The sequence below is a fragment of the Cetorhinus maximus genome, chromosome 7 (assembly GCF_964194155.1).
Source record: "Cetorhinus maximus chromosome 7, sCetMax3.hap1.1, whole genome shotgun sequence".
Lineage (NCBI taxonomy): Eukaryota > Metazoa > Chordata > Chondrichthyes > Lamniformes > Cetorhinidae > Cetorhinus > Cetorhinus maximus.
Window position 1 is genome coordinate 6,459,777 of NC_135885.1, and position 26,548 is coordinate 6,486,324.

General features: G+C 46.1%; 1 protein-coding gene across 1 annotated transcript in view; it reads right to left on the bottom strand.

Moving 5' to 3' along the window:
* Nucleotides 1–26,548, bottom strand: part of gdpd5b (glycerophosphodiester phosphodiesterase domain containing 5b) — a 227,580-nt gene that overhangs the window by 141,474 nt on the left and 59,558 nt on the right. The window contains exon 2 of the mRNA XM_078544979.1: nucleotides 7,055–7,225. Coding sequence (XP_078401105.1) covers nucleotides 7,055–7,171 — 117 coding nt within the window. The 5' untranslated portion in view covers nucleotides 7,172–7,225. The remainder of the gene's footprint in view (nucleotides 1–7,054; nucleotides 7,226–26,548) is intronic.

Below are 26,548 nucleotides of genomic sequence, written 5' to 3' on the forward strand. Positions count from 1 at the left end.
AGATTCTCCAGAGTTCAGAAGAATGGGAGGTGATCCCATTGAATTGTATCAAATCTTTGGAAGTCTTGGCAGGGTCAATGCTGAAATGTTGTTTCCCCCTGAACGGAGGGTCTAGTACAGGGTGGCAGAGTCTCAGAACAAGGGATCAATCATTCAGGGCTGAGATGAGGAGAAATTTCTTCGGCATTGCTGGGAAAAAAAAAACAGACATGCTGTTGAAGATTTGCATCTTGCACTCATCAGGACAGATGCAAGAATGCCAAATTTCAAAGGAATTCCAAATTTATGCTGCATGAGGAAAGGGTGCTGATTGGTTGGCAAGTTGACTCTGATTGACTGAGGCATTGCCAAGGAGAATGCCCCAAGGAACTATTGTCCCCTATGCTTTTCTTTAATTCAGAAAAAAAGTGCAATGCCTGGACATGTTCCTTTTCCCTGCAGTGGACAGGTCCCTGCACATAAATATATGTAGCTTCAAGCAAGCGTAACTAAGCGACATTGCAAGCCTGACTGATAATCTTAAATTTGAAAAAATTCTTCGCTCAGAGGGTTGTGAATCTTTGGAATTCTCTATCCCAGAGCTGTGGATGGTCAGCCCGTGTACATTCAAGACTGAGATCACTGTACACAAAAGGGAGGCCAGGGATCTGGCCAGAAAGTGGAACTGAAGATCCGTTAGGAACTTATTAAATGGCGGTGCAGGCTCAAGGTGCTAAATGGCCTACTTCTGATCCTATTTATATTCTCATGAAACCTCCAGAAATACATCAAACTAGACCTGACAACCCTACATAACAGTACACAGCAATAACAACGATCAAGGAAGCAGGGATGGCCAAGTGCCACATGGGCTGTGGGCACTTTAAACTTCAGTCAGGCGCAATGGTAAGTGGTGCATTTTATTTAAGATTTATAAGTTTAATATCTAGTGTCAATTATACACATCACATTGTTACAGAGCCCTGAATGTCAAAAAATCCTTCACAGAGGTGTAGTTAGAAAAAACAATGTGCATTAAGCCAAAAGGAGGGGTTATGAGGAAGGGAGGCTCAATCAAAGCAATGGTTTTTCATGAGGGTATTAAAGAAGAAGGGTGGGTGGAGAGGTTTAAGGAGGGAGCTCCAGAGCTTGGGGTCAAGACAGCTGAATGGTGGTGGGTGAAGTAGGGAATGGAATTCAGGCAGTCAGTGGATCATTGATTAAATGCACCATCTATGTGGCACTGAGACATGTAGGTCAGATAGTTACTCAGCCCTCAGGTTGTGACATCTCGAGATCACAGTAGAGCAGGGAGGGAAAAAGCTGACAGTCCCAATTTTGATCTCATCCGGTGACTCCAGTTGGGATGTATGTCTTTAAAACCTAAAGGTCTGACATTTCTATACCAAACCCAAAGCCCTTCACAGGCAAGGAAGTACTTTACTTTTGAAGTTTAGACACAGTTGTCATGTAGGAAACATGGCAGCTAGTCTGCGCACAGCAAGCTCCCAGAAACAGCAACGTGGTCACATCTATTTTAGTGATGTAGGCCAAGGGATCATTAGAGGCCAGGACTCCAGTGGGAACTCACCTGCTCTGTTTAGGATCTTTTACATCCTCCCGAGAGCCAGACAGGGCCTCAGTTTAATGTCTCATTTGAATGACAGCACCTCTGGCAGTGCAGCTCTACCTCAGTACTGCACTAGGCATGTCAGCCTAGACTTTTGTGCTCGAGTCACTGGATTGGGGCTTGAGCCCATTCCAGAGCCGAATGCGCTACCCACCAAGCCACGGCTCATACCAAAAGCCAGGAGTCCCCATTATTCCTCGGCCCAACCATTTTCAGCTGCGTCAATGACCTTCCTTCCATCATAACTTCAGAAGTGGGGATGTTCGCTGATGATTGCACAATGTTCAGCACCATTCACAACTCCTCAGATATTGAAGCAGTCCATGTCCAAATGCAGCAAGACCTAGACAATATCCAGGCTTGGGCTGACAAGTGGCAAGTAAAATTTGTACTACACAAGTGTCAGGCAATGACCATCTCCAACAAGAGGGAATCTAACAATTGTCCTTTGATGTTCAATGGCATTACCATCACTGAATCCCCCACTATCAACATCCTGGGGGTTACCATTGACCAGAAGCTGAACTGGACTAAACACATAAATACTGTGACTACAACAGGTCAGAGGCTAGGAATCGTGTGACGAGCAACTCACTTTCTGACTCCCCAAAGCCTGTCTGCCATCTACAAGGCACAAGTCAGGAGTGTGATGGAATACTTGCCTGGATGAGTGCAGCTCCAACAACACTCAATAAGCTTGACACCATCCAGAGCAAAGCAGCCCACTTGATTGGTACCCCATCCACAAACATTCACTCCCTCCACCACTGACGCACAGTAGCAGCAGTGTGTGTACCATCTACAAGATGCACTGCAGGAACTCATTAAGGTTCCTTAGGCAGCACCTTCCAAACCCACGACCACTACCATCGAGAAGTGCAAAGGCAGCAGATAAATGGGAACACCACCACCTGGAAGTTCCCCTCCAAGCCACTCACATCCTGACTTGGAAATATATCGCCGTTCCTTCACAGTCGCTGGGTCAAAATCCTGGAACTCTCTCACTAACAGCACTGTGGGTGTGCCTACACCATGTGGACTGTAGCAGTTCAGGAAGGCAGCTCACCACCACCTTCTCAAGGGGCAGTTAGGGATGGGCAATAAATGCTGGCCCAGCCAGCGAAGCCCACATCTCATGAATGAATAGAAAAATCTCCTGGTGACTCCTGCTGTAAAGTCTGGTTTTAAAGAATATGGAACAAGGCCAGATTGGTTCAGCTGAGGTCTGTCCAACAGACAAAAGAAGCCCCATGAGGCAGATAGTTATGGTAAACAGCGCTTGCTTGGATGCGCTGCTGAGAGGCTATTAGTGCCTATTAGACTAACTAGCCTGACTGAAAAAGGAGGCACATGAATATAAACAGAGTAACTTATTTAGCTTCTCATAAGACTTCAGTTTCATTATTAGATCCACCCATTGCCTCACAGAGCAATGGGCCTCAATTGGAAAAGACAACCACCCATCTCATCCTCTTTATCCCCGTTACTATACGCCCTAAACATCCCCCTACTTCTCTCCGACCTGTCTCCTGCTCCCCTACTTGCTCCATCCCTATGTGTTCTGTTACGTTCCCCACCAGTTCCACCTCCCTCTCTCCCACGCACCCACCTCCCTACTATCTTTCTCCTCCCCTCCTCCTTCATACATTCAGTACCCCTCCCACCACCACCACCACCACCACCTGTTCCCCACCCCCCCAACATGTCCCTTTCCCCTCCCGAAGGTGCCAACCACTTGCTTACTGGAAGCAAATGGCTGCTTTATATTTCTTGAGGCTCAGCTTGTTCAATCAATCAGGGAGCTCAAACACGCAGTAAAACTGACTCTTAATTGCACACAAGAGGCTGTTAGGAGAAGCAGATACGTGCCAGAGTGTTGGTGCTCAGGAAACCAAGCGGAATGCCACAAAACCCGGAATGATTCAAAGCTGGATCACATCCCACCATCAAGTTTGCTGATGATACAAAGCTAGGTGGGAAGGTAAGCTGTGGGGAGGACACAGAGAGCCTGCAGAGAGATATAGACAGGGTTAAGTGAGTGGGCAACAAGATGGCAGATGGAGTATAATGTGGGGAAGTGTGAAGCTACTCACTTTGGTCAGAAGAATTGAAAAGCAAAATATTTTTTTTACAAGATGTGAAACTTGTAAACGTTGATGTTCAAAGAGAGTTGGGTGTGCTTGTACAAGGAAAGCATTTAGCAAGACAAATGGCACATTGGCCTTTATTACAAGGGGATTGGAGAACAAGAATAAAGGAGTCTTGCTCCAGTTGTAAAGGGTTTTGGTGAGACCACATCTGGAATACCGTGTGCAGTTTTGGTCTCCACATTTAAGGAAGGAGATACTTGCATTGGAGGTGGAACAGCGAAAGCTCACTAAAATGGACCCTGGGATGAGGGGGTTGTCCCATGATGAGAGGCTGAGTAAATTGGGCTTAGATTCTCCGACTTTAGAAGAATGAGAGGCACTCTCATTGAAACCTACAAAATTCTGAAGGGGTTTGATAGGGACGATAGGTCATTTCCGCTGGTCAGTGAATCTAAAACACGGGGGGCATAGTCTCAGGATAAAGGACCGATCATTTAGGACTGAGATGAGGAGAAATTATTTTACTCAAAGGACTGTGCACCTTTGGAATTCTCCAGTGGGTTGTGGATGCTCCATTACTGAATATATTTTAGGTTGGGTTAGACAGATTTTTGGTCTCTCAGGGAATTAAGGGATATGGGGAGCGGGCGGTAAAATGGAGTCGAGGCCCAAGATCAGCCATGATTCTATTGAATGGTGGAGCAGGCTCGATGGGCCGAATGGTCTACTCCTGCTCATATTTCCTGTGTTCCCCTAATGCCCTCTTCCCCCCACTTCTGAGTGTTGACCCCTTGGGTTGCCAACCCTCCAGGAATTGCAGATTCATCTGCAGGACACGTCTGAGCAGTATAGCCGGGGATAAAAATCATCGAGGTGTTAAACATTTGGTGTTTTTCTTTTAAAAAGGGATTCTTAAAACACCTTCGTTTCCTGGTTGTAAAAGTACTGGACCATGGAAAGGCTGGTTGACTGACAGTCAAGAATCATCCAGTTGGGTAGTAAAGTGTGGGTTCTCTTTGCGATTGGCCAGGGGGTGGTCAGGGTAAAGCGAGGATGGACAGGCCAGGCGCCCAGTGGCAGGTGTGTGTGTCGGGGGGCAGGGCAGTTAGAAAAAGGAGTTCAAATGATGAAACCTCCAGGTATGTGTCCACCCAAAGTATTCCTCCAGTATCTCTTGATGAAGCGAGTTCCAAATATCAGAATCTTCAAGCGGCCTTAAGCTTGTTCTGTCTCAGTGCGTTCACGAGAGAGACGAAATGAATAAAAACTCAAAAGAAAACGGGCAGTTCGCTGCCTGTATGATTGACGTTTACCACTCATTTTCCACTCGAGGAGTTTCTCACTGAATTGCACACGGGGTGTTAGAGCCTGGCCAAGGATCAAAGTCCCCTGAGGAATTCAGCACATTCACCTGGATCACAAGAATGAGGAGCAGGAGTAGGCCATTCAGCCCCTCGATCCTTGCTCCATCATTGGATAAGATCATGCCTGATCGGATTGTGGCCTCAATTCCACTTACTCGCCTGTCCCCCATAACCCTAGACTCCCTCGTTGTTCAGAAAATCTCCATCTAACTCAGCTATGAACTTATTCAATGACCCAGCCACCACTGCTCACTGGGGAAGAGAGAATTCCACCGACTAACGGTGACTAGGTGGATGTTAAGCTAACTGGCCTATAGTTGCTTGTTTTTTGTCTCCCCCGCTTTTGGAATAAGGTTGTTACATTGACAGTTTTCCAATCCTCTGGGACTTTTCCAGATTCTAAGGATTCTTGGAAGATTATTACCAGTGTGCATGCACTATCTCTGTAACTACTTCCTTTGCTTGAGGGATTAAATTGAAAAGTACCAGAAATGTGTGGGTATACAAGGATGAACATGATGGGTCTCTTTGCTCTTGAAAAAAGGTGGCTGAGGGTTGACCTAATGGAGGTCTTTAAAATGATGAAAGGTTTTGACAGAGTGGATACAGAGAGAATGCTTCCTCTTGTGGGCAAAAACCAAACTAGAGATCATAAATATAAAATAGTCGTCAAGAGATCCAAGAGGGAATTCAGGAGAAACTTTGTTACCCAGAGAGGGGTGAGAATGTGGAACTCACTACCATGAGGAACAGTTGAAGCAAATAATGTAGACGCATTTAAGCGGAAATGAGACAAGCGCACGAGGGAGAAGGGAGTAGAGCGTTACAATGGTAGATTTAGATGAGAAAAGATGGAGGAAGCTGAAGTGGAGCATAATGACCAGCATGGACTGGCTGGGCCGAATGGCCTGTTTCTGTGCTTAAAGTCCTGTGTAATCCTTAATTCTCATTGGTTATGGAGATACACTGTTGGCCCCATCATTTACTCAGGTTCCAGACACCCGACTGCCTCAATACCCACTCACTATCCCAGTGAAAACAGTTGAAGGGTGCAGAAAAATCAAGCCTAACTAATCAGATATGGTGAGCAGGCGTTTTTGTCTTCAGTGGGTCTCCTACATTTCATCCTGTATTCCAACCTGGATCCGTGAATAAATTTGCTGAATCCAACATTCCCAAGGGATTTTGGGCAGTCGGAATACTTTGAATCTCGAGTTTCAGGCATGGACTGGTTCTTCAGTGGGTGCCTGGGGCTTAACCAGGAGCAGAACTCAGCTCGGGGTTGCCGGGGGGGGTGGGGGTTGGGGTGTGGTTGTCCAACTGCCCGTTGATTCTGAGGAACTAGGTGACAAAGCACAAAGAAAAGAAAGGAACCAAAGCAACCAGAAATGAACAAAACTCAAGACATTAACATTCCACCTCTCTTAACAAAAAAACACATGTGGAACATGCCAATAATTTTAGTAGGAACAACCACGATATTCAACTTGAGTCATGCCAGCCTTTTTGGACCCATGTGCCTAACCTTCGACAATGCAAGTTCAACCTGAAGAAGTTTGGAAAACTGAATGGAGTTCACAAGAAATCACAAACAAACATCTCGAGAGAGCCCCAAACAGATAATCCCTGGCTTTGGTATTCCATGAAGCTCATGGACAACCCTCAACCACATCTGCACAAACCACAGCAAGCGTGAATACTTGGTTCCCCAATGGAATTTTAAACCCTCTGTGTGTGCAACTGTTGTCACCCCCAGGACAAACCAAAGACAATGGCTCAATGCCAAATGCAAACAAGAGTGATGGGGGAGTGACGGCGATGCTACTCCTCACACAACGATCCACCCGATTGTAAAATTATAGTTGTTGCTCTACATCCAAAGAGAGGGTGTTAATCCCTTCCGAACATTGCCTCTGCACACAACTCTCAAACACCAATGTCACGGAAGAGGGGTTCCTGAGGGGGGAAAAAAAGAGTAGGAAAACACTGACCTTGGTCGTACTGTCATGTGACCTCTGGTAACGTTTCCACCTGCAGCCATAGATTCCAGTCAGGCAAGACAAGCACAACTGGGGCTCGTAGTACTGAAGTGGCTGATGTTTTACCATGCTCCTTCAATGCTTCCGGAGGGGATCTCAGCAACCCATCAGGTCACAGGACTCCTTTGTGAAAAGAAAAATACATTCTCATCAAACACAATGGAGAAAATGTTCCGGACTCAACATCGAGTGCAATAACATCAGGTCAGAGAATCAAATAATACCACATGGGAAGCTCAGCCCGTTGTGCTCTTTGAAAGAGCTATCTAATTAATCTCACTCCCACTGCTCTCTCCCAGTGGCTCTGTCAATCTTATCATCAAGTATTCATCCAATTCTTGTTTTAATTCTTCCTATTGATTCTTGCTTCCACCACACTTTCAGGAGATGCATTCCAGATCACAAGAACTCACTGCTGAAAAAATGCTCCCTGTCAACTCTGGTGCTTTTGCCGCTCACCTTAAATCTGGCACCTCAGGTCACCGACCTTTCTGCCATTGGAAAGGGTTTCTCTTTGTGGGGATCAGTGGCATAACGGTAATGTCACTGATGAATGATCCAGAGGCCCAGGCTAATGCTGTGGGGACATGGGTTCAAATCCCACCAAGGCAGCTGGTGGAATTTGACAAGAACAATTAGGGATGGGCAATAAATGCTGGTCTAGCCAGTGATGCCTGCATCCCATGGAACAAATAAATTTAAAAATGTTTTTATTCAGTTTGAATTGAAAGCTAGCCTCAGTAATGGTAACCAAGACAACTCTCATCAATTGCCATAAAAACCCCATCTGGTTCACTAATGCCCTTTAGGGGAGGGAAATCTGCCGTCCTTACCCGGTCTGGCCCACATGTGACTCCAGACCCACAGCAATGTGGTTGACTCTTAAATGCCCTCTGAAATGGCCTAGCAGGCTGCTCAGTTCGAGGGCAATTAGGGATGGGCAACAAATGCTGGCCTTGCCAGCGACACCCATATCCCATTAAAAAAATTAAACCGATCAAAACTGATGATGATTTTGAATCCATCAGCCCAATTTCCCTTTAACCGTCAACACCAGCTCACCATGTCTCTCATGACCTGTGCTCACATTTTTTTGAGACAGTACTTGCCAGTAATGGGAGGTGTTGTGGCCCAGGGGGCAGCGCCCCGGCCTCTGAGCCAGAAGCTCTGGGTTCGAGTCCCACTCTAGGGTTTGAATGTCCATGGAAGGTGCGTTCATAACGCAGCCATATCTTACTGAATGGTGGAGTGGGCTCAAAGGGCTGAATGGCCTACTCCTGCTCCTATTTCTCATGTTCTTATACATGTTGAACATCAACTTCTTCCAATACACATCAATGGCAAACGGCAAGTGCGGGAGAGATTCCTGGTCACGTGATGGAAAGAAAGATGGAGACTCTCCCAACACAATCCATAGTTCCAGACTATGACACGTAAAAAGTGCCTGTTGCCACAGCAACTTGGATTCCTTGAACGAACTGTAATGGTGCTGGTAATGATTCTGCCGTTGCCATTTACACCTCCTCTAGACCCATCTTTTGTTTCTTTACTTGTCTCATTACTGTCTCCTCTTGCCTTGCGCCACCATCCCTTTTGTAAGTAACTCCTGCCCTCCACCCTATCATAGTCTCTCCTGTTTATTCTTTCCTCCCCCTAACCCCTTTATCTGCCTCTGTACTTGTTTAAATACTGTTAACGTCTAACATTTTCCAGTTCTGACGCAAAGTCATTGAGCTGAAACATTACCTCTCCCTCCGCAGATGCTGCCAGAGCTGCTGAGTATTTTCAGCATTTTCTGTTTTTATTTCAGATTTCCAGCACCCGCAGTATTTTTGCTTTCATTTTGGGAGAAAAAAGACTGTTCTCTGTTTGTCCTTGGCAAATCTAGTAGCGTTCTCAGCTCTGAGTCAGCAAGACGTGTGTCTGAGCCAGAACACCATAGCGGAGGTAATGAGGTGACGACCAGGTTGTCTGTTTTCGTGATGTTGATTAAGGGATAAATGAGAGCCTGGAGACTGGAGAGATCTCACTCCACCCTTCTTCAAAATAACACCATGGGATCTTTTGCATCCACCCAAGAGGGCAGTGCAGCCTCATCACATCTGAAATGAAAGATCATATCTCAGGCAGTGCAGCACTCCCTCAGCCTAGATCACAGGCTCAAGTCTCTGGAGTGGGACCTTCTGACACAGGGGGTTGAGAGCCCTACCCACTGAGCCACAGTTGACTTGTCTGTTCAGTGCATTTACCAACTGTGCAAAGTTGGGGGGGAATGGGGAGTGGGGGGGTGAGAAAGAGAATTCATTCAGAAAAAGAAAACAATAATTGGGAAAGGGGGGTCCTAGAGTGAGTTGAGTTATTTTGCTCACAGAATGGTTACAGCTCAGATGGAGGCAATTTGGCCCATTGGGTCAGTGTCAGGTCTCGACAAGAGCAATTAAGATAGCCCCACTCCACCACCCTTTGCACATAGCCCTAAAATTTTTCTTCAGGGTGCTTCTCCAATTCCCTTTTTGAAAGCCACAACTGTACCTGCCTCCACCACACTCAGGCAGTGTATTCCAGATCCCAAACAATCGCTGCAGAAAAGCATTCTTCCTCATGTCGCCATTGGCTCTTCAGCCAATCACTTCAAATCTGCCTCTCTCCAGAGGCCCAGGCTAATGCTCTGGGGTCAAGGGTTTCAAATCCCACCAATGGCAGCTGGTGGAATTTGAATTCAAATTATCAACAAGTCTGGAATTGAAAGCTAGTCTCGGTAATGGTGACTATCATCGATTGTTGTAAGAACCCATCTGGTTCACTAATGTCCTTTAGGGAGGGAAATCTGCCGTCCTTACCCAGTCTGGCCTACTTGCGGCTCCAGACCCACAGCAATGTGGCTGACTCTTAACTGAAATGACCTAGCAAGCCATTCAGTTCAAGGGCAATTAGGGATGGGCAACAAATGCTGGCCTTGCCAGCGACACCCACATCCCACGAAAGAATAAAGAGAAAAAAAAAGAGGGGTCAGAATTGTAGGAGTGCAGAGAATTATTGGGCAGGAGAAGATGACAGAGACAGGGAACGGAGGAGAGCATGGAAGGATCTGAAAAGGTAGAAAAAGAATGTTAGAAAAATTGAGGTGTTGCCAGTGTGGGTCAGTGAGCACATGATGGGTGAACGGGACTTGCTGTGAGTTAGAACATGGGCAGACTTTGCACTTCAAAGCAATACAGAGCATCATTTGGTGACCAGCTAGATTGTACAATGTTGCTCAGCCCCTCCACATTTCTGTGACTGGTCAACTCGACGTAAATAACCTACTCCACTCCCAGAGCCTATTCCAAAAAAAAAAGAGGTTGGCTATAGCATCAATCCTGTGCAGGATTATTGCTGTGCTGTGGTTATAAGAGCTGCCATTGCTTACGGCCTCTAAATTTTATATGAGGAGTCTATGATAATACTAACATGATCCACCTTCACTCAAGAGAATGAAACAGCACGGGAGGCCATTCGGTCCATCATGCCTGCGTCAGCCCTTTGAAAGAACCATCCAATTAATCCCACCCCCTGTAGCCTACAGACGTTTTCTTTCCAAGAATTTACCAATTCCCTTTTGAAAGTTACTGTTCAATCTGTTTCCAATGCCCTATCAGGCAGCACGTTCCAGAACTCATTGCTTTAAAAATAATCTCATCTCCTCCTCTAGCCCCTTTTGCTAATTTTCTTATATATGTCACCTCCGATGATCAACTCCCCTGCCGCTGGGAACACCCTCTCCCCACAGTTCCTGGCCAAGTGGGAAATTGGAGATTTGTGTGTCGATGCAAGGTATCGTTTCTCTGAGTCTTTTCTTGCTCACCAAGCTCGAGTCAGCTCTGTGAGATATCTGTCTTTGTTTCATCATCTCTGGTTTCATTCTAATGTTGTGCAATCTCTTAATTAAAAGCACACTTGGCTTCCTGGATTGTTTGGTGCAGTGGTGGTGTCCAACAAAAATTGATGACTAACCACAGCTTGACTGTGGAGTCACCAATTGAGCCAGATGCACCAATTTTGGCAGAGAACAGTATGCTCACTCACAATACCAAGTTAAGTGTACTCCACACATATACCGTTACTTCAGAAACATCTACAAAAGGAAATTGGGTGGATACTTGAAGGAGAAATAACTAAGGATATGGAGAAAGACTTGCTGGATTGGTCTTTGAAAAAGCTGGGACAGACTCAATGGGCTGTATGGCCTCCTCCTGTGCTAAATTACTATATAATTCCATGATCTACCACCTATCAGTAACCAAGGAATTGAAGAACCTATAGCGATCAAGAAACACCTACACACTCTGCTTTTTGTCTTACTTTTGGTAAGAAAAGACTAGCAGGAAATGACAGGCCAAATGGCCTCCCTCTCATGCTCCAACCATTCTAGAATTTCGATAGCACCTGTCACGACCTCAGGATGTCCCAAATTGTTTACAGCCAATGAGGTACTTGTAGAAGTGGTGTCACTGTTGGAATATAGGAAACACAGCGGCCAATTTGAACTCAAAAAGCTCCCACAAACAGCAATGTGCTAAGATCAGATAATCTGTTTTAGTGACTTGGGCAGGACAGAAGGGAAAACTTCCTTGGCTCTTAGTCAAAACAGCACAAAGAAATCTCTGTCCCAATGTTGCTGAACCTCCATCTGTAGCTTCAACACCTCCAAGACCAAAAGCTCCTTCTAGCCTGTTTCCAAAACCACAGAACACTTCAGCTCACCTACAGCCCTGTCGACACCTCACCTACCATCTCCCTGCCCTGTGTGACCTCCGTTACCACTCCGTCCAGTAGCACATACACAAGAATTAGGAGCAGTAGGCCATTCGGCCCCTCAAGCCTGCTCTGCCATCCAATAAGATCATGGGTGATTCAACTTCAACTTCACTTTCCTGCCTGCCCCCCCCATAACCCTGACTCTCTCGTCGATCAAAAATCTCTCTAACTCAGCCTCGCATACATTCAATGACCCAGCCTCCGCTGCCCACTGGGGGAGAGAGTTCCAAACACGAGCGACTCTCAGAAGAAATTCCTCCTCGTCTCCACCTTAAATGGGAGAGCCCTTACGTTGAAACTGTGCCCCCCTAGTTCTAGATTCCCCCACAAGGGGGAACATCCTTTCAGCATCCAATCTGTCAAGCCACCACAGAACCTTGTGTTTCAACAAGATCACCTCTCATTTTTCTGAATTCCAGTGATTCCAGGCCCAACCTGCTCAATGTTTCCTCATAAGTCAACTCCTTCAACCTGGGAATCAGTTGAGTGAACCTTCTCTGAACTGTTTCTAACGCAGTTATATCCTTTATTAACTAAAGAGATAAAAACTGCACACAGGACTCCAGATGGGGTCTCACTAAGGCCTGTATATCTATAGCAACATTTCACAATTTTATTCCCCTTGCAATAAAAACCAACATTCCATCGATTTTTAAAAAAACTGCTTCTAGATTATAAATCCCAAATAAAACAAAACTCATCAAAACAGCAACAACTTGCAGTTATATAGCACCGTAAAGATAAAAAAAAGCCCATTGCATTTTCCAGGAATTCAGAGCAGAATTTGATGCTAGTCTGAGCCAGAGGGAATTTTAAGGCAGGTGGCCAAAAGATTGGACAAATCGGTAGGTTTTGAGGAGGAAAGGGAAGCAGAGAGAGTTAAGGAGGCTCATTTCGGAGATTAAGGCCTAGGCAATGGAAGAGACAGCCGCCAATGGCGGGGCAGTTAAAATCATCAGGACACTCCCGAGGCCAGGATTGGAGGAGCACAGAGATCGCCAAGGGTTGTGGGGCCGAAGGAGATTACAGAGATAGGGAGGGACGAGGACGCGCAGCGGATTTGATGAGAAATCCAAAACTGAGGCATTGTTCAACCAGAGGCCTGGCAGACTTGGTGCAAGTTAGGACATGGGCAGCCTTTTGAAGGGCCTCAGTTCCGCGGATAGTTGAATGCGTGAGGCGACCAGGAACGCAGTGGAATAGTCAAACCCAGTGGTTTACTAAAGCACGGATGAGGATTTCAGCAACAAGTGGGCTGAGGCAAGGGCAGTGCCATTGACTCATGTCCCGAGGGCAGAGAAAGTCAAGGGGAGTTTCAATAGAGGGATTCAAAATTATGAGGGGTTTTGATGGAATCAATAAAGGAGAAACCGTTTCCAGCGGAAGGGCGGTCGGTAACCAGAGAAGCAAGTTACCGTAATTGACAAATCTAAATGCAAGTCTTTCTTTTCTTTGCAACGAAATTAAGATCCACTTTCCAGTACAATAGGTTGAAAAGGGGGTCCAATGACACAATCTACCCTGGGGTCCTTGCCAACATTTTCCTTCTGCTTATCAGGAGAGCCCTTCCCCAGTCAACAAGACAGCCTTCAGTAAATCTCTGCAGACCCAAAAAAAGGTAATATTTCACCCGGGTGTAATTGGCTCAGTGAATCTTTAATTACTGCCTTTTGTGTGCTACAGACCGGAGTGAAACAATGGACAAAAGCAGAAAGGGAGAGCAAAGTTCACTGTTGGCTCCCATCTATCAATGCGTTTGACAGTCTCTCTCCCCTCAGGGCTCCTCTGAGAGTCAAGCCCTTCACTGCTGAATGATTAAGCTAATAAATGGCTCCCCACCCGCTAGTAATGAAGAAGCTACTACTCAATAACTATCTCAACACCAGCAAATTGGAGATAATTACTTCTTGGAAAGCACTTGTGCTTCTGTTAAAAAAGGTTTCAATCGTCAGCCGTGGCTCAGTTGGTAACGCTCTTGCCTCGAGTGTGTCGCAAGGTCCTGGGTTCAAGTCCCACTCCAGCACTTGAGCATAAGTAACAAAGCTGATGCTCCAGTGCAGTACTGAGGGAGCATTGCACTGTTGGAGGTACTGTCTCCCAGATAAGACGTAAACCAAGACCGCACCTGCCTGCTCGGGTGGATGTAGAAGATCCGATGGCACTAGCTTGAGGGAGGGGAGCTCGCAGTGTTATTCCCTCAAACAACATCACAAAAACAGATTATCTTGTCATTATCACTATCGCTGTTCGCGGGAACTTGCTGTGCACAAATTGGCTGCCATGTTTCCTATATTAAACACTTGAAAAGTGCTTAACTGTAAAGCACTTTGAGATGTCCGGTGGTCATGAAACGCGTCAATAATAAATGCAAATCTTTCTTTCTTTCTCTCCTCTCTTGCCTTTAGTCTTTGGCATGGCTCTGAGATCCAACACATTGTGTGAAATGGTATAAAAGAGACTAAAAGGATTGTCCAGCCCCACCCAAAAAAGGTAACCGAATGTAAGATCACAACAAAATGGAGTTTATTCATCTATATTTGCATAAATTTTAAATTCCCAATCTTAATTGCATATAGAGTCTGAGTCATAGAGTTATAGAGTTATACAGCACAGAAACAGGCCCTTCGGCCCATTGTGTCCATGCCGGCCATCAAGCACCTATCTGTTCTAAACCCATTTTCCAGCACTTGGCCCCGAGCCCTGTTTAATTGTGTTAATTATGTGCAGGTGGAGGGCATTAATTCGGGTTCCACTTCAGCACATATAAAGAGAAACTGATTGAGACTGTGGTGTGATTTCATTCGGAGATATATGCTTGTAATGTTTAACCCTGTAAATAAATGTACGACTGAATAAGGATTGGCTCCAGAATCTTCCTTGCAGCTGGCCTTACAGCTTAAAACATACAGACCCCATTCTCCCTGCAACTGCTGCTCAGTTTCTTGCAGATGGCTGTAAAAGATTGTACAATACAGTTGTGAAGAGGAGCGTGGGAGTTCTGCCCTGTGTGCTGGTCAGTATTTAACCCTTAGCCAATGTCATCAAAGACTATATTATCTGATCATACAGTTACATTCACGGAGGTTTCAGCCATCGCTTCATGGGTAACAGTCTCATCTGATTCAGAAGTGCTGAGACCAAGTCCCACTCCAAAGATACGAGTCCATAATCTAGGCTGACACATCAATGCAGTACTGATAGAGTGCTGCAGTCTCAGTGAAGCTGTCTTTTGAATGAGACAATAAATTGAGGCCACATCTTCCCTCTCAGGTGGATGTAAACGATCCCATCGTGCTATTTGAAGCAGAGCAGGGAAGACCTCCCTAGTGGTCTGCTGGCCAAATATTTATACATCAAAACTTATATTACCAAAGGAAACAGATTGTCTGGTCATGTTTCCCATTACTGTTTCTGGGAGCTTGCTATGCACTATTTGGCTTCCACAGTTCCCTGCATTACAACAGGGTCTACAGTTAAAAAGTTTTCATTGGCTTGTGGTCAGTTCTGGGATGTCCTAAGGTTGTGAAAGGCATTGTTTAAATGCCAGGCTTAGTATTTCTTTCAAACCCCTACTGATACTCTCCTGGAATCATGTACCGAAGAGGGCTACATGATGATCATTGCATTACAAAAGTTGGCTGAAAGAGGCAGAAACATCGAGAAAAATCTACTTAAAAGCAATGTTCTTTCACCAGTGCAGTTATATCATCTGGCTGGCTCTATGTCAATTAGCAAATAGCCAGAGTGTTCCATCTGGTTTGAAGTTTGGGTTTTATAATCAGAACCAAAAACCCTCAAAAATACATTACTTTTCTCCGCCAAACATCTATTGAACAGGACCCATTTTTTTTTTCAAATAGCTGATTGCCCATGTCTAAATTCAATACTCAATATCTAAAACTCCCCCTCTGTACTTCAGGGATGGTACAGTCATTCCCAGAATAACCTCCTTTAACTTAACTGTTCTGATGCCGCCCTTGTTTTTGTGCTCTGGTGCACACACACAGGCCTTCCCCAGAAACTCTGCTTCAATTGACAACAACGATTTACATTTATATAGCACCTTTCACATAAAAAAAAGCAGCCCAAGGCATTTCACAGGAACACTATCAAACAAAAATTCGACACTGAACGACACGTAGAGATAAGAGGACAGATGGCCAAAAGCTTAGCCGAAGAGGTAGGCTTTAAGGAGCATCTTAGAGGAGGAAAGCGAGGTCAAGAGGCAGAGTGGTTTAGGGAGGGAATTCCAGAGCTTGGGGCCCAGGCAGCTGAAGGCACGGCCGCCAATGATAGTGTGATTAAAACTGGCCAAGGGACTAAAGCTGGAGGAGCACAGATATCTCAAGGGTTGCAGGAGGTTACCAAGATAGGGAGGCATGAGGCTAAGGAGGAATCTGAAAACAAGGATAAGAATTTTTAAACCAGGGCACGGACGGACTGGGAGCCAATGTAAGTCAGTGAGAACAGGAGCGGCTGGGTGAACAGGGCATGGTGTGAGTTAGCCATGCGGACAGCAGAGTCTTGGATGAGCTGAAGTCAACAGAAGGTACAAGACGGAAGCTGGCCAGGAGAAGGTTGGAATAGTCAAGTCTAAGAGGTAACTAACATTGCGAGGGCTTCGGCAGCCGATGAGCCAAAGCTCGTCGTCAGTTGGGGTCAGGGTGCGTTCTTCTCGCTGCTTTCGTTTTCCTCTTCGTCCTGTCGCTGTTGGATCTTAAGATTCCGGGATCCTTCCCACAGACTCTGCCGCCATCTGGTTCGGCCCACGGCAATGGTCTCCCAGGAGTTGATGTCAACGTTGCATTTCTTCATGTTGGCGTTCAGCACATCCTGGAAGTGCTTCTCCTGGCCTCCTCTGGTGCACCTGCCCTGACTGAACCGGGAGAAGAGGACTTGCTTTGGGATCCTGGTATCTGACATCTGCAACGTATGACCAAACCCAACAAAGCCGATGGTGGACGATCCCTCAATACTTTGTGGTGCCTATTTGTGAGAGAACACGAATGTTGGTGCATCTGTCCTCCCGCTTAACGGAATGTTTAGGTGAGTGGCTACTGATGTTTGGGGTAATTGGTGGTTCGCATTGAGAAGACGAGCAGTTGGTTTATGTCTAAATACCTTTAAGCCCTCAGTCTTGTTCTATAATCAACCCAAAATGTGTTAAAGCAATGGTCTTTATTGGGATATATTCCACCCTCCCACAATTCTTAGCGGTGGTGGAAGGGAACATCCCTGATCTCAGATCTTGCCGGAGGCTTACTCATTCTGTGCTCACATCCTTAAGTTCAGCTTTCGAGTCTAAACTCGCATAGTTGCGCGGGAAACTGAAAGAACTTCAGACACTTTAACAGAATTGAAGGATTGTCAGCCAAACAGTAAAAACTGGGAACTCTGGCAGATTTTTCCCTTTTAGCGAAATAAGGGTGGTCAATAAATGCTGACCCAGCCAACGGAGCCCACATCCCATAAATTAATTAAAAAAATACATCTTCATACAAGAAGGTATAATGCTCATCACAGCTATCAAAAGAGCTGTGTAATCATTCTCAAGTCAATCTTTAATCCAAAGATTGTCGTCATCTTACCTACTTACTGAATTATCTCCAAGTGTCTCCTATTTTTTCCTTCATGGGATGTGCGTGAGCATTTATTGCCCATCCCTAATTGCCCTTGAGTAGGTGGTGGTGAGCTGCCTTCTTGAACCGCTGCAGTCCATGTGGTGTAGGGAGGGAGTGCTGATAGGGAGGGAGTTCCAGGATTTTGACCCAGCGACAGTGAAGGAACGGCGATATATTTCCAAGTCAGGGTGGTGAGTAGCTCGGAGGGGAACTTCCAGGTGGTGGTGTTCCCAACTATCTGCTGCCCTTGTCCTTCTAGATGGTGGTGTTCAGGGGTTGGGAAGGAGCCTTAAGTGAGTGGCTGCAGTCCTTCAAGTCTGGCGATCTTTGATATTGAGATGTAGCCAACATCGGCAAGGCCACATGCATTGCCCATTTCTGGTTGCCCTTGAGAGGGCATTAACAGTCAACCATGTGAGATTGGAATCGCATGTAAGTCAGGTCAAGTTGGGCTGGCTGCCTTTTACCCCTGAAGGGCAAACTGGTGAATCAACTGGGTTTTTAAAACCTCAATCTGGCAGCTTTTAAAGTCATTATATACAGTGTCGGGGTGAATTTTATCCTCTTTGTAGTTCAGTGCCAGATCACGTGACTGATGAATCTGACACTCCACCCTTGGTCTCTGTGATAAGAAACCCATCACCCTCCCAACCCTAGTCCACAATCCACTTGATTGATCAGGACTTTTGAGTCTATTTCCTTTCAGCACATCCAGTCCACAAACCAAAATGGAAAAATCAAACAATATCGATGATGAGAGAAGTGGAAATGTCAGATTAGAAACATACAAAAACAATGCTACCAGAAATCAATGGGCCACTGAGGACTGAAGGATAAAGGCTGTGTTTCCTCACAGGCTCAAGTCATGGAGAATCAATTTACTGTAGCATTTAGTTCAGACCCAAGATATTCTCCAGCCTTTCCTCCTCTCGAAAATGCCCTTCTGCAGGATGAATCCAAGTGATCTTATTGAATGGAGAAATAAGACTAAGGTTAGCATTTATATAGCAAATTTTGCCACCTCAGGATTGGCAAATTGGAGTGCAGTAACGTAGGAAATGCGGCAGCCAACTTGACCATAGCAAGCTCCCACCAACACAATGTAATGATGACCAGATAATCCGTTTCAGTGATGTTGATTGTGGGGTGATCGTTGGCCAGGACGCCAGAGAGAACTCTCCTGCTCTTCTTAAAAATAGTGCCTTGGGGTCTTTGGCGTCCACCCGAGGGGCCAACCGGGTCTTCAGTTTAACATCGTCTCTGAAAAATGACCCCTCCGATAGTGCAACAATCCCTCAGTGTCGCACTGGGAGCGTCAAAGAGATTTGCCCTCCAGTCCCTCAGGTGCGAATGTGAACCCACGACCTTCCGGCTCAGAATTGAGGGGGCAGCCAACTGGACTACATCCGGCACCTTAAGGGAAACCTCAACAGTTCAAGAGCAGCAAAGCAGAAAGAAAATTGCAAACGCTCCCCCCACACGACGAAGGCCAAAGTCGATTTCCCCGCGTACAGGCAGCGCCTCAGGGGGTTGATGGGACAGTCCATGGGCCTCTCCTCCATTATGTCACAGCCACAAGAAAACGAGAGGACATGGGGTGGGGTGGGGAAAGTGTACATTTTTAATTTTTATCTACTCTTAGAAAACATCAAACAGACTGGGGCTTTTCTCTCTCAAAAAGAGATGGCTGAGGGGTGACCTGATCTTCGTGAAGGGGTTTAATTGGGGGGGGGATAATATAATAAATAGGAGATGGCCCTTCAAGCCGCTCTGCAATTCAACAAGATCATGGTTGATATTCTACCTCAACACTCTTTTCCTGCACTATCCCCGTCTCTCTCGATGTTTTTAATATGTAGAAACCTATCGATCTCTGTCTTGAACATACTCGATGACTGAGCCTCCACAGCCCCTTTGGGGCTGAGAATTCCAAAGATTCACCGCCCTCTGAGTGAAGAAATTCCTCCTCACCTCAGTCTCAAACGGCCTGTTCCTTGTTCTGAGACTACGTCCCCTGGTTCTGGACACCGCCCCCCCACCATCCCCCCACAAACCAGGGGAAACATCCTTCCTGCGTCTCCCCTGTCGAACCCTGTAAAAGGTGATAAACAAGTCGTCTCCACTTGTGGGCGAGACCAGAACTGGATCCGATTCTGACCTCCCATAACCACCACGCCTTGATATCTAGCCAAGCGCGACCGAGTCGCACAGGCCAGAGCAGTCTCAGGTTCAAGTGACAGTGGCCACAAATTGCATTTACATAAAAACAAAACGTCCCCAGGCATTTCAGAGGAGTATCAGCAAACAAAACGTGACACCAAGCCAGATAAGGAAAAATTAAGACTGGTGGCCAAAAGCGTTGGTTTTGACAAGTGTTCTAAAGGAGGAATTGAAGAGGCTGAGAGACTGAGGGAGGGGATTCTGGCACTAAGGGTTCAGGTGACTGAAGATAAGGCCGCCAGCGGTGAAGTGATGGAAATCAATGTTGCCGATGACATTACCCGACTGCAGGTTGCTCCTTGTGTTCCAACAGCATTTACTTTCCCTCCCCACACCACCACACCTTATCACTTTTCTCATTCATTCACAGAATGTGGGCTTCGCTGGATGAGCCACAATTTATTGCCCAACCCAAATTTCCCTTGAGAAGGTGGTGGTGAGCTGCCTTCTTGAACTGCTGCAGTCCATGTGGTGTAGGTACACCCACAGTGCTGTTAGGGAGGGAGTTCCAGGATTTTAACCCAGTGACAGTGAAGAAACGGTGATAATTTTCCAAGTCAGGATGGTGAGTGGATTGAAGGGGTATTTCCAGGTGGTGGTGTTCCCATCTATCTGCTGCCCTTGTCCTCCTATATGGTAGTGGTCGAGGGTTTGGAAGCTGCTGTCTAAGGAACCTCGGTGAGTTCCTGCAGTGCATCTTGTAGATGGTACACAATGCTGCTATTGTGCGTCAGTGTTGGAGGGAGTGAATGTTTGTGGATGTGGTGCCAATCAAGCAGCCTGCTTTGTCCTGGATGGTGTCAAACTTCTTGAGTGTTGTTGGCTGCACTCATCCATGAAAGCTCTCCCATCACACTTCTGACTTGTGCCTTGTAGATGGAGGACAGGCTTTGGGGAATCAGGTGGTGAGTTACTCACCGCAGGATTCCTAGCCTCTGACCTACTTTTGTAGCCACAGTATTTATATGGCTAGGCCTGTTCAGTTTCTGGTCAATAGTAACCCCCAGGATATTGATAGCAGGGGATTCAGTGATGGTAATGCCATTGAATGTCATGGGGCAATGGTTAGATTCTCTCTTGTTGGAGATAGTCATTGCCTGGCACTTGTGTGGCGTGAATGTTACTTGCCACTTGCCAGCCCAAGCCTGGACATTATCCAGGTCTTGCTGCATTTGGACGTGGACTGCTTCAGTATCTGAAGATTCACAAATGGTGAACATTGTGCAATCATCAGTGAAATCCTCACTTCTGACCTTATGATGGAAGGAATGTCATTGATGAATCAGCTGAAGATGGTTGGGCCAAGGACACTACCCTGAGGAACTCCTGCTGATATGTCCTGGAGCTGAGATGACTGACCTCCAACAACCACAACCATCTTCCTTTTTGCTAGGTATGACTCTTTTGGGGAGAGTTTTCCTCAAATTCCATTGACCCCAGTTTTGCTCGGGCTCCTTGATGCCACGTTTGGTCAAATGCTGCCTTGATGTCAAGGCCGGTCCCTCTCACCTCACCTCTGGAGCTCAGCTCCTTTGTCCATGTTTGAACCAAGGCTGTAATGAGGTCAGGAGCTGAGTGGCCCTGGCAGAACCCAAACTGAGCGTCAGTGAGCAGGTTATTGCTGACTAAGTGCCACTTGATAGTACTGTTGATGACTCCTTCCAGTACTTTACTGATGATGGAGAGTAGACTGATGGGGTGGTAATTGGCCAGGTTGAATTTGTCCTGCGTTTTGTGTACAGGACATACCCAGGCAATTTTCCACATAGACGGTTAGATGCCAGTGTTGTAGCTGTACTGGAACAGCTTGGCTCAGAGCACGGCAAGGTCTGGAGCACAAGTCTTCAGTACCATTGCCGGAATATTGTCAGGGCCCATAGCCTTTGCAGTATCCAGTACCTTCAACCACTCCTTGATATCACGTGGAGTGAATCGAATTGGCTGAAGACTGGCATCTGTGATGCTAGGGACCTCCGGAGGAGGCCGAGATGGATCATCCACTCGGCACTTCTGGCAGAAGGTTGTTGCGAGTGCTTTTTTTGATTCATTCATGGGATGTGGGCTTCACTGGCTAGGCCAGCATTTATTACCCATCCCTAATTGCCCTCGAGAAGGTGGTGGTGAGCTTATCTTTTGCACTGCCTCTCTTCAGCCTTATCTTTTGCACTGATGTGCTGGGCTCCCACATCATTGAGGACAGGGATATTTGTGGAGCCTCCTCCTCCTCCAGCGAGTTATTTAATCGTCCACCACCATTCACGAGTGAATGTGGCAGGACTGCAGAGCTCAGATCTGACCCGTTCATTGTGGAAATCGCTTTCATCATTTGCTGTTTATGCTGTTTGGCATGCAAATAATCCTGTGTTGTAGTTTCACCAGGTTGACATCGCATTTTTAGGTGGTGTTTTGCAGGAGCCCAGCATTCCTGAGCAACTAAGTCAACCAAATCCAGTTATGTAAAATGTCAGGTAGGTGAATAATTGCAGGAACACGAGCTCACATGCCTTTGCCAAATCTGACTCAAAATAGACACCTGCTAACAACCTTCACTGCACACCAGTACTTCCGGAGAATAAAAACCTTCCTTAAAAGCAAAATTTAGTCAACTGTGACCCAGTCTCCAATACTCGAGGGTCAGTACGATGAGTAAACTGTTCATTATGCTCTGTCCCCGAACTCTCACATTATCCCTCACCATGATTGTGAACTCCGATTGGACGGATTCCTGGATCCGAGGACTTCCTGCCTCCAAGAGCCCCCCCCAATACCCTCACCGCACCCCCACCAGAGTTGGCAACTCTGCAACTTGCCCTCAACACAATCACAGCCTGGCACGGAGTGATACAAGGTGGGGCCGAGTGCAGCGACACTGTGGTTTTCCAGGGTTTCAGTTAAAGGACTGGCACCGTCACAGTGATAAAGCAATTCAAATATTTGAACCCAAAATGGCTCAATAACATTAATTACTTTCCGTTTCCTACCAATTAACTTCTACACATTAGTCAGCTCAGTGGGTAGCACACTTGCCTCTGAGTCAGAAGGTCATGGGTTCAAATCCCACTCCAGAGACTTGAGCACAAAACTTAGGCTGGCACTCCAATGCCGTCCTGAAGGAGTGCTGCACCGTCAGAAGTGCTGTCTCTTGGATGAGAGGTTAAACTGAGGCCTCATCAGCCATCTTGATTAGCTGTGATAGAGAGAATAGCACGCTTAGCGAAAAGCAGAGTACTCCTCCCTGGTGTCAGAGGCAAGAGTGCTTCCACTGAGTCAAAACTGGCCTTCCTGAGGAAGGCCATTCAGCCCATCATAGCTCATCAATCCCAGAAACACCCTCTAGCCCTCCTTTCAACCACAGCATCCAATTGGTGCAAAAATGTCCAAGGAATATCACCTCAACATAATAACAACTTGTATTTATATATCACCTTTAAACATAGCAAAACACCTCAAGGCACATCACACCAGCCTTAACAAAGCTAACTCAACAGTGAGCCACACAAGGTGATTCAAGGCCAGATGGGCAAAAGCTCAGTCAAAGAGGGAGGTTGTAGAGAATTTCCTAAAAGAGGAAAAAGAGGAAGAGCAGTGGACAGGTGTCAGGAGGGAATTCCAGAGCTTACGGCCCAGGTAACTGAAGGTACAGCCACCCATGGTGGAGTGATTATAATCTGGGATGCTCAAGAGGCCAGAATCAGGGGAGAGCAAATATCTTGAACAGCTGTGGGAGGTTAGCGATAGGGAGGGATGAGATCATGGAGGAATTTGAAATCAAGGATTAGAATTTAACAAAAAAAAATCAAGGTGTTGCTTAATTGGAAGCTAATGTAGGTTAGTGAGCACAGCGGCGATGGGTGCAAGTTACGGTATGGGTAGAGTTGTGGATGGCAAGTTTATTGAGGGTAGAATGTGGGAGGCCAACTAGGAGTGTGTTGGCTTAGTTGGGTCTGGAGATACTGAAGGGATGGATAAGGGTTTCAAGCAGCACATTTGCTGAGACCGGGGGAAGTTGGGTCTTGTTACAGAGGTGGAAAGTCATGGTGGTGGTGCGCATGTGTGGTCAGAAGCTCATCCCAGAGTACAATATGACACCAAGATGGGGAACAGTCTGTCATGACATAGTATCAGAGAGAGTGTATAATAGTGAGAGAACTTTAAAACAGATGTTAGTGGTAAACGTTTGGAATAATTTGCCAAAGTAACAGAGGCAATAATGTTGGCATTACCTAAGTAAAATTCAAGGCATTAAAGAAGGAGAAGTGAAACCAGTTCTCATGTCTGACTGCTGTTAAGGTGAAAAACTAAATCAGCTCCACAAGGGCTCAGTAAGAGAATGAACTGACCTGTGTAAAAAAACAATAAAGCCCAGGAAGGTCCCACAAATGAACCCTTGGCCCACATCAAACGTTTGAGACTGGCAGTTAACCGAGAGGCTGAGATTGGTAGATTTTTGTTGGGTAAGGAACATGGAGCAAAACCTAATAAATGGGGTTGAGGTACAGATCAACCAGGATTTAACTGAAAAGTGGAACAGCTCAAGGGGCCACGAGTCAAAGACGCACAGGGGATGACAATTTAACCCCGTTTGTGCTGGCTGTTAGCTCGACCAATCCAAAAATTAAACACATTGTCACTCGATAGTGACCATCCCAGGATTTGACTGAGGTGGACGAGACCCAAGGGACTGAATGATCTGCTTTTTTCCCTAACATTTCGAAGTTTAAATGCCCCTCCCACCCCCACCGTTCCCATTCCACCCCACCTTCTGCAGGCAGCAAGCCAATGTTCCGTGATGGTGCACCAGCCAGACTAACTCAATACTGTCAGAGAAAAACCAATGCTGAGACAAGCCCGCTCAAGCTGGTTAAATTACAGTATTCCACTACCCTAGGAAGACTCAAACATAAACACCGGCTGAGTCACAGAGTTGAACCAAATATAATCAGGGTGGGCCGGAGACGTTGGTGGAGCAGGGTGGAGTGGGGTGGGGTGGGGAGGGTGGTTAAGCAGAAATGTGGGGATGGGGAAGGAAGTGTGGGACAGAAAAAAAGTTGTATGGCTACAGGGAAAGGGTGGGGGAGTGGGGACTAGCTGAGAAGCTTTCACAGGGAGCTAGCAGAGGGATGAGGGGCCAAGTGGCCTCATTCTGTGCTGTAATCATTCTAGGATTCCATCCGTGTGTTCATTTGCTGTGTTGACTCTTCCCGCAAACAGAGCCGAAATCATCAAAAACAACTTGTACTTATAAATTAGTACTCATGGTCCCAAAGTGCTTCGCACATGAGCCATTGAACAAAATTTGACATCGAGCCGTGCAAGGTGACGTTTAGGTCAAACAATCAGAATCTTGGTCAAAGAAGTAGGTTTTAAGGACAGTCTTAGAGGAGGAGGAGGGAGAGGTGGGGAGTTTTAGGGAGGGAATTCCAGGATTTAGGGCCTAGGCAACTAAAGGCTCTGCTGCCAAAGGTGGAGTGATTAAAACTGTTCATCCTCATCACTGAGATAGGGAGGGGTGAGGCCAGGCAGAGATTTGAAAACAAGGATGAGAATTTTAAAAACAAAAGCATTGCCAGACTGAGAGCCAAAGGCACAAATGAGGGTTTCAGCAGATTAAGTGAGAAAAGGGGCAAAGTTGGACAATGTTAAGGAGGTGGAAATAATGATAGGGCAGCTATCTGGTTGGAAGCTCCTCCAGGGGTCAAATAGGACATCAAGGTTACAGACAGTCTGGTCCAGCCAAGAAGAGGTCTTTCTCTCCTACAACCGAACATAGGAACATGGGGATGCCATTTCGCCCCTGGAACCTGTTCCACCATTCAATGAGATCACAGTTGATCTGCGACCTAACTCCATATACCCACCTTTGTCCCATATCCCCAAAAAACTTTGGCTCACAAGAATTGATCAAGCTCAAATTTACGATAATAATTGATAGAGCATCAATTGCCATTTGCAGAAGAGATTTCCAAACTTCTACCACCCTTTGTTGTGGAAGTGTTTCCTAATTTCATTTTTAATTAGGATATATAATTATTATATTATCAATAATTATAATTAGTTATATAATGAATATAATTATGCCTGGCTCTAAATTTTTAGACTATGCCCGCTAGTCCTAGACCCCCTCAGCAACCAAACTAGTTTCTCTATCTTTCTTATCTGTTCCCCATATCATCTTGAAAACTTCAATCAAATCACCCATTAACCTGCTAAATTCCAGGGAATGCCCCTTTAGCTTGTGTTGCCTCTCCTTGTAATTTAACCCTTAAGAGTTCAGGTATTATTCTGGTAAATCTACGCTGCACTCCCTCCAAATATATCCTTCCCAAGGGGTGGTGCCCAAAACTGAACGGAAAGGAAGTACATCAGCCACTTATGCAAAAACCAAAGAACTGTGCAGCCAAACAATACATCAAAAGTTTCTGGAGTTGCTTAAGTTGAGGGTGAGTAATATGTTACTTAGATCCCAGCAGCTGCGCATCAAGTCACACTGAATACTAACAGATTGAGATGTCTGTGAGGTAACGCTGTGTGATTATTTGTCATTAGCCCCGTGACCTTTCTACCTCTGTTTCCCAGTCACGTGGCCCCCCTCTTCCTAATAACTTCCAGCTTTAAGTCGAGGGGGAGTGGTGAACGGAAAAAAAAAAATCCCAGAATTGACTGCACCATCACTTAATCTTTGTGGTGAACTAACATCAAGTTACTCTGCCACAAAGGGCTGGGGAGGCAATTTCTAACATGGAAAAATGGTTCACCACAGGGAACAGGTGACCCAACGACTGCTTGCATTTATAGAGCTCCTATATAG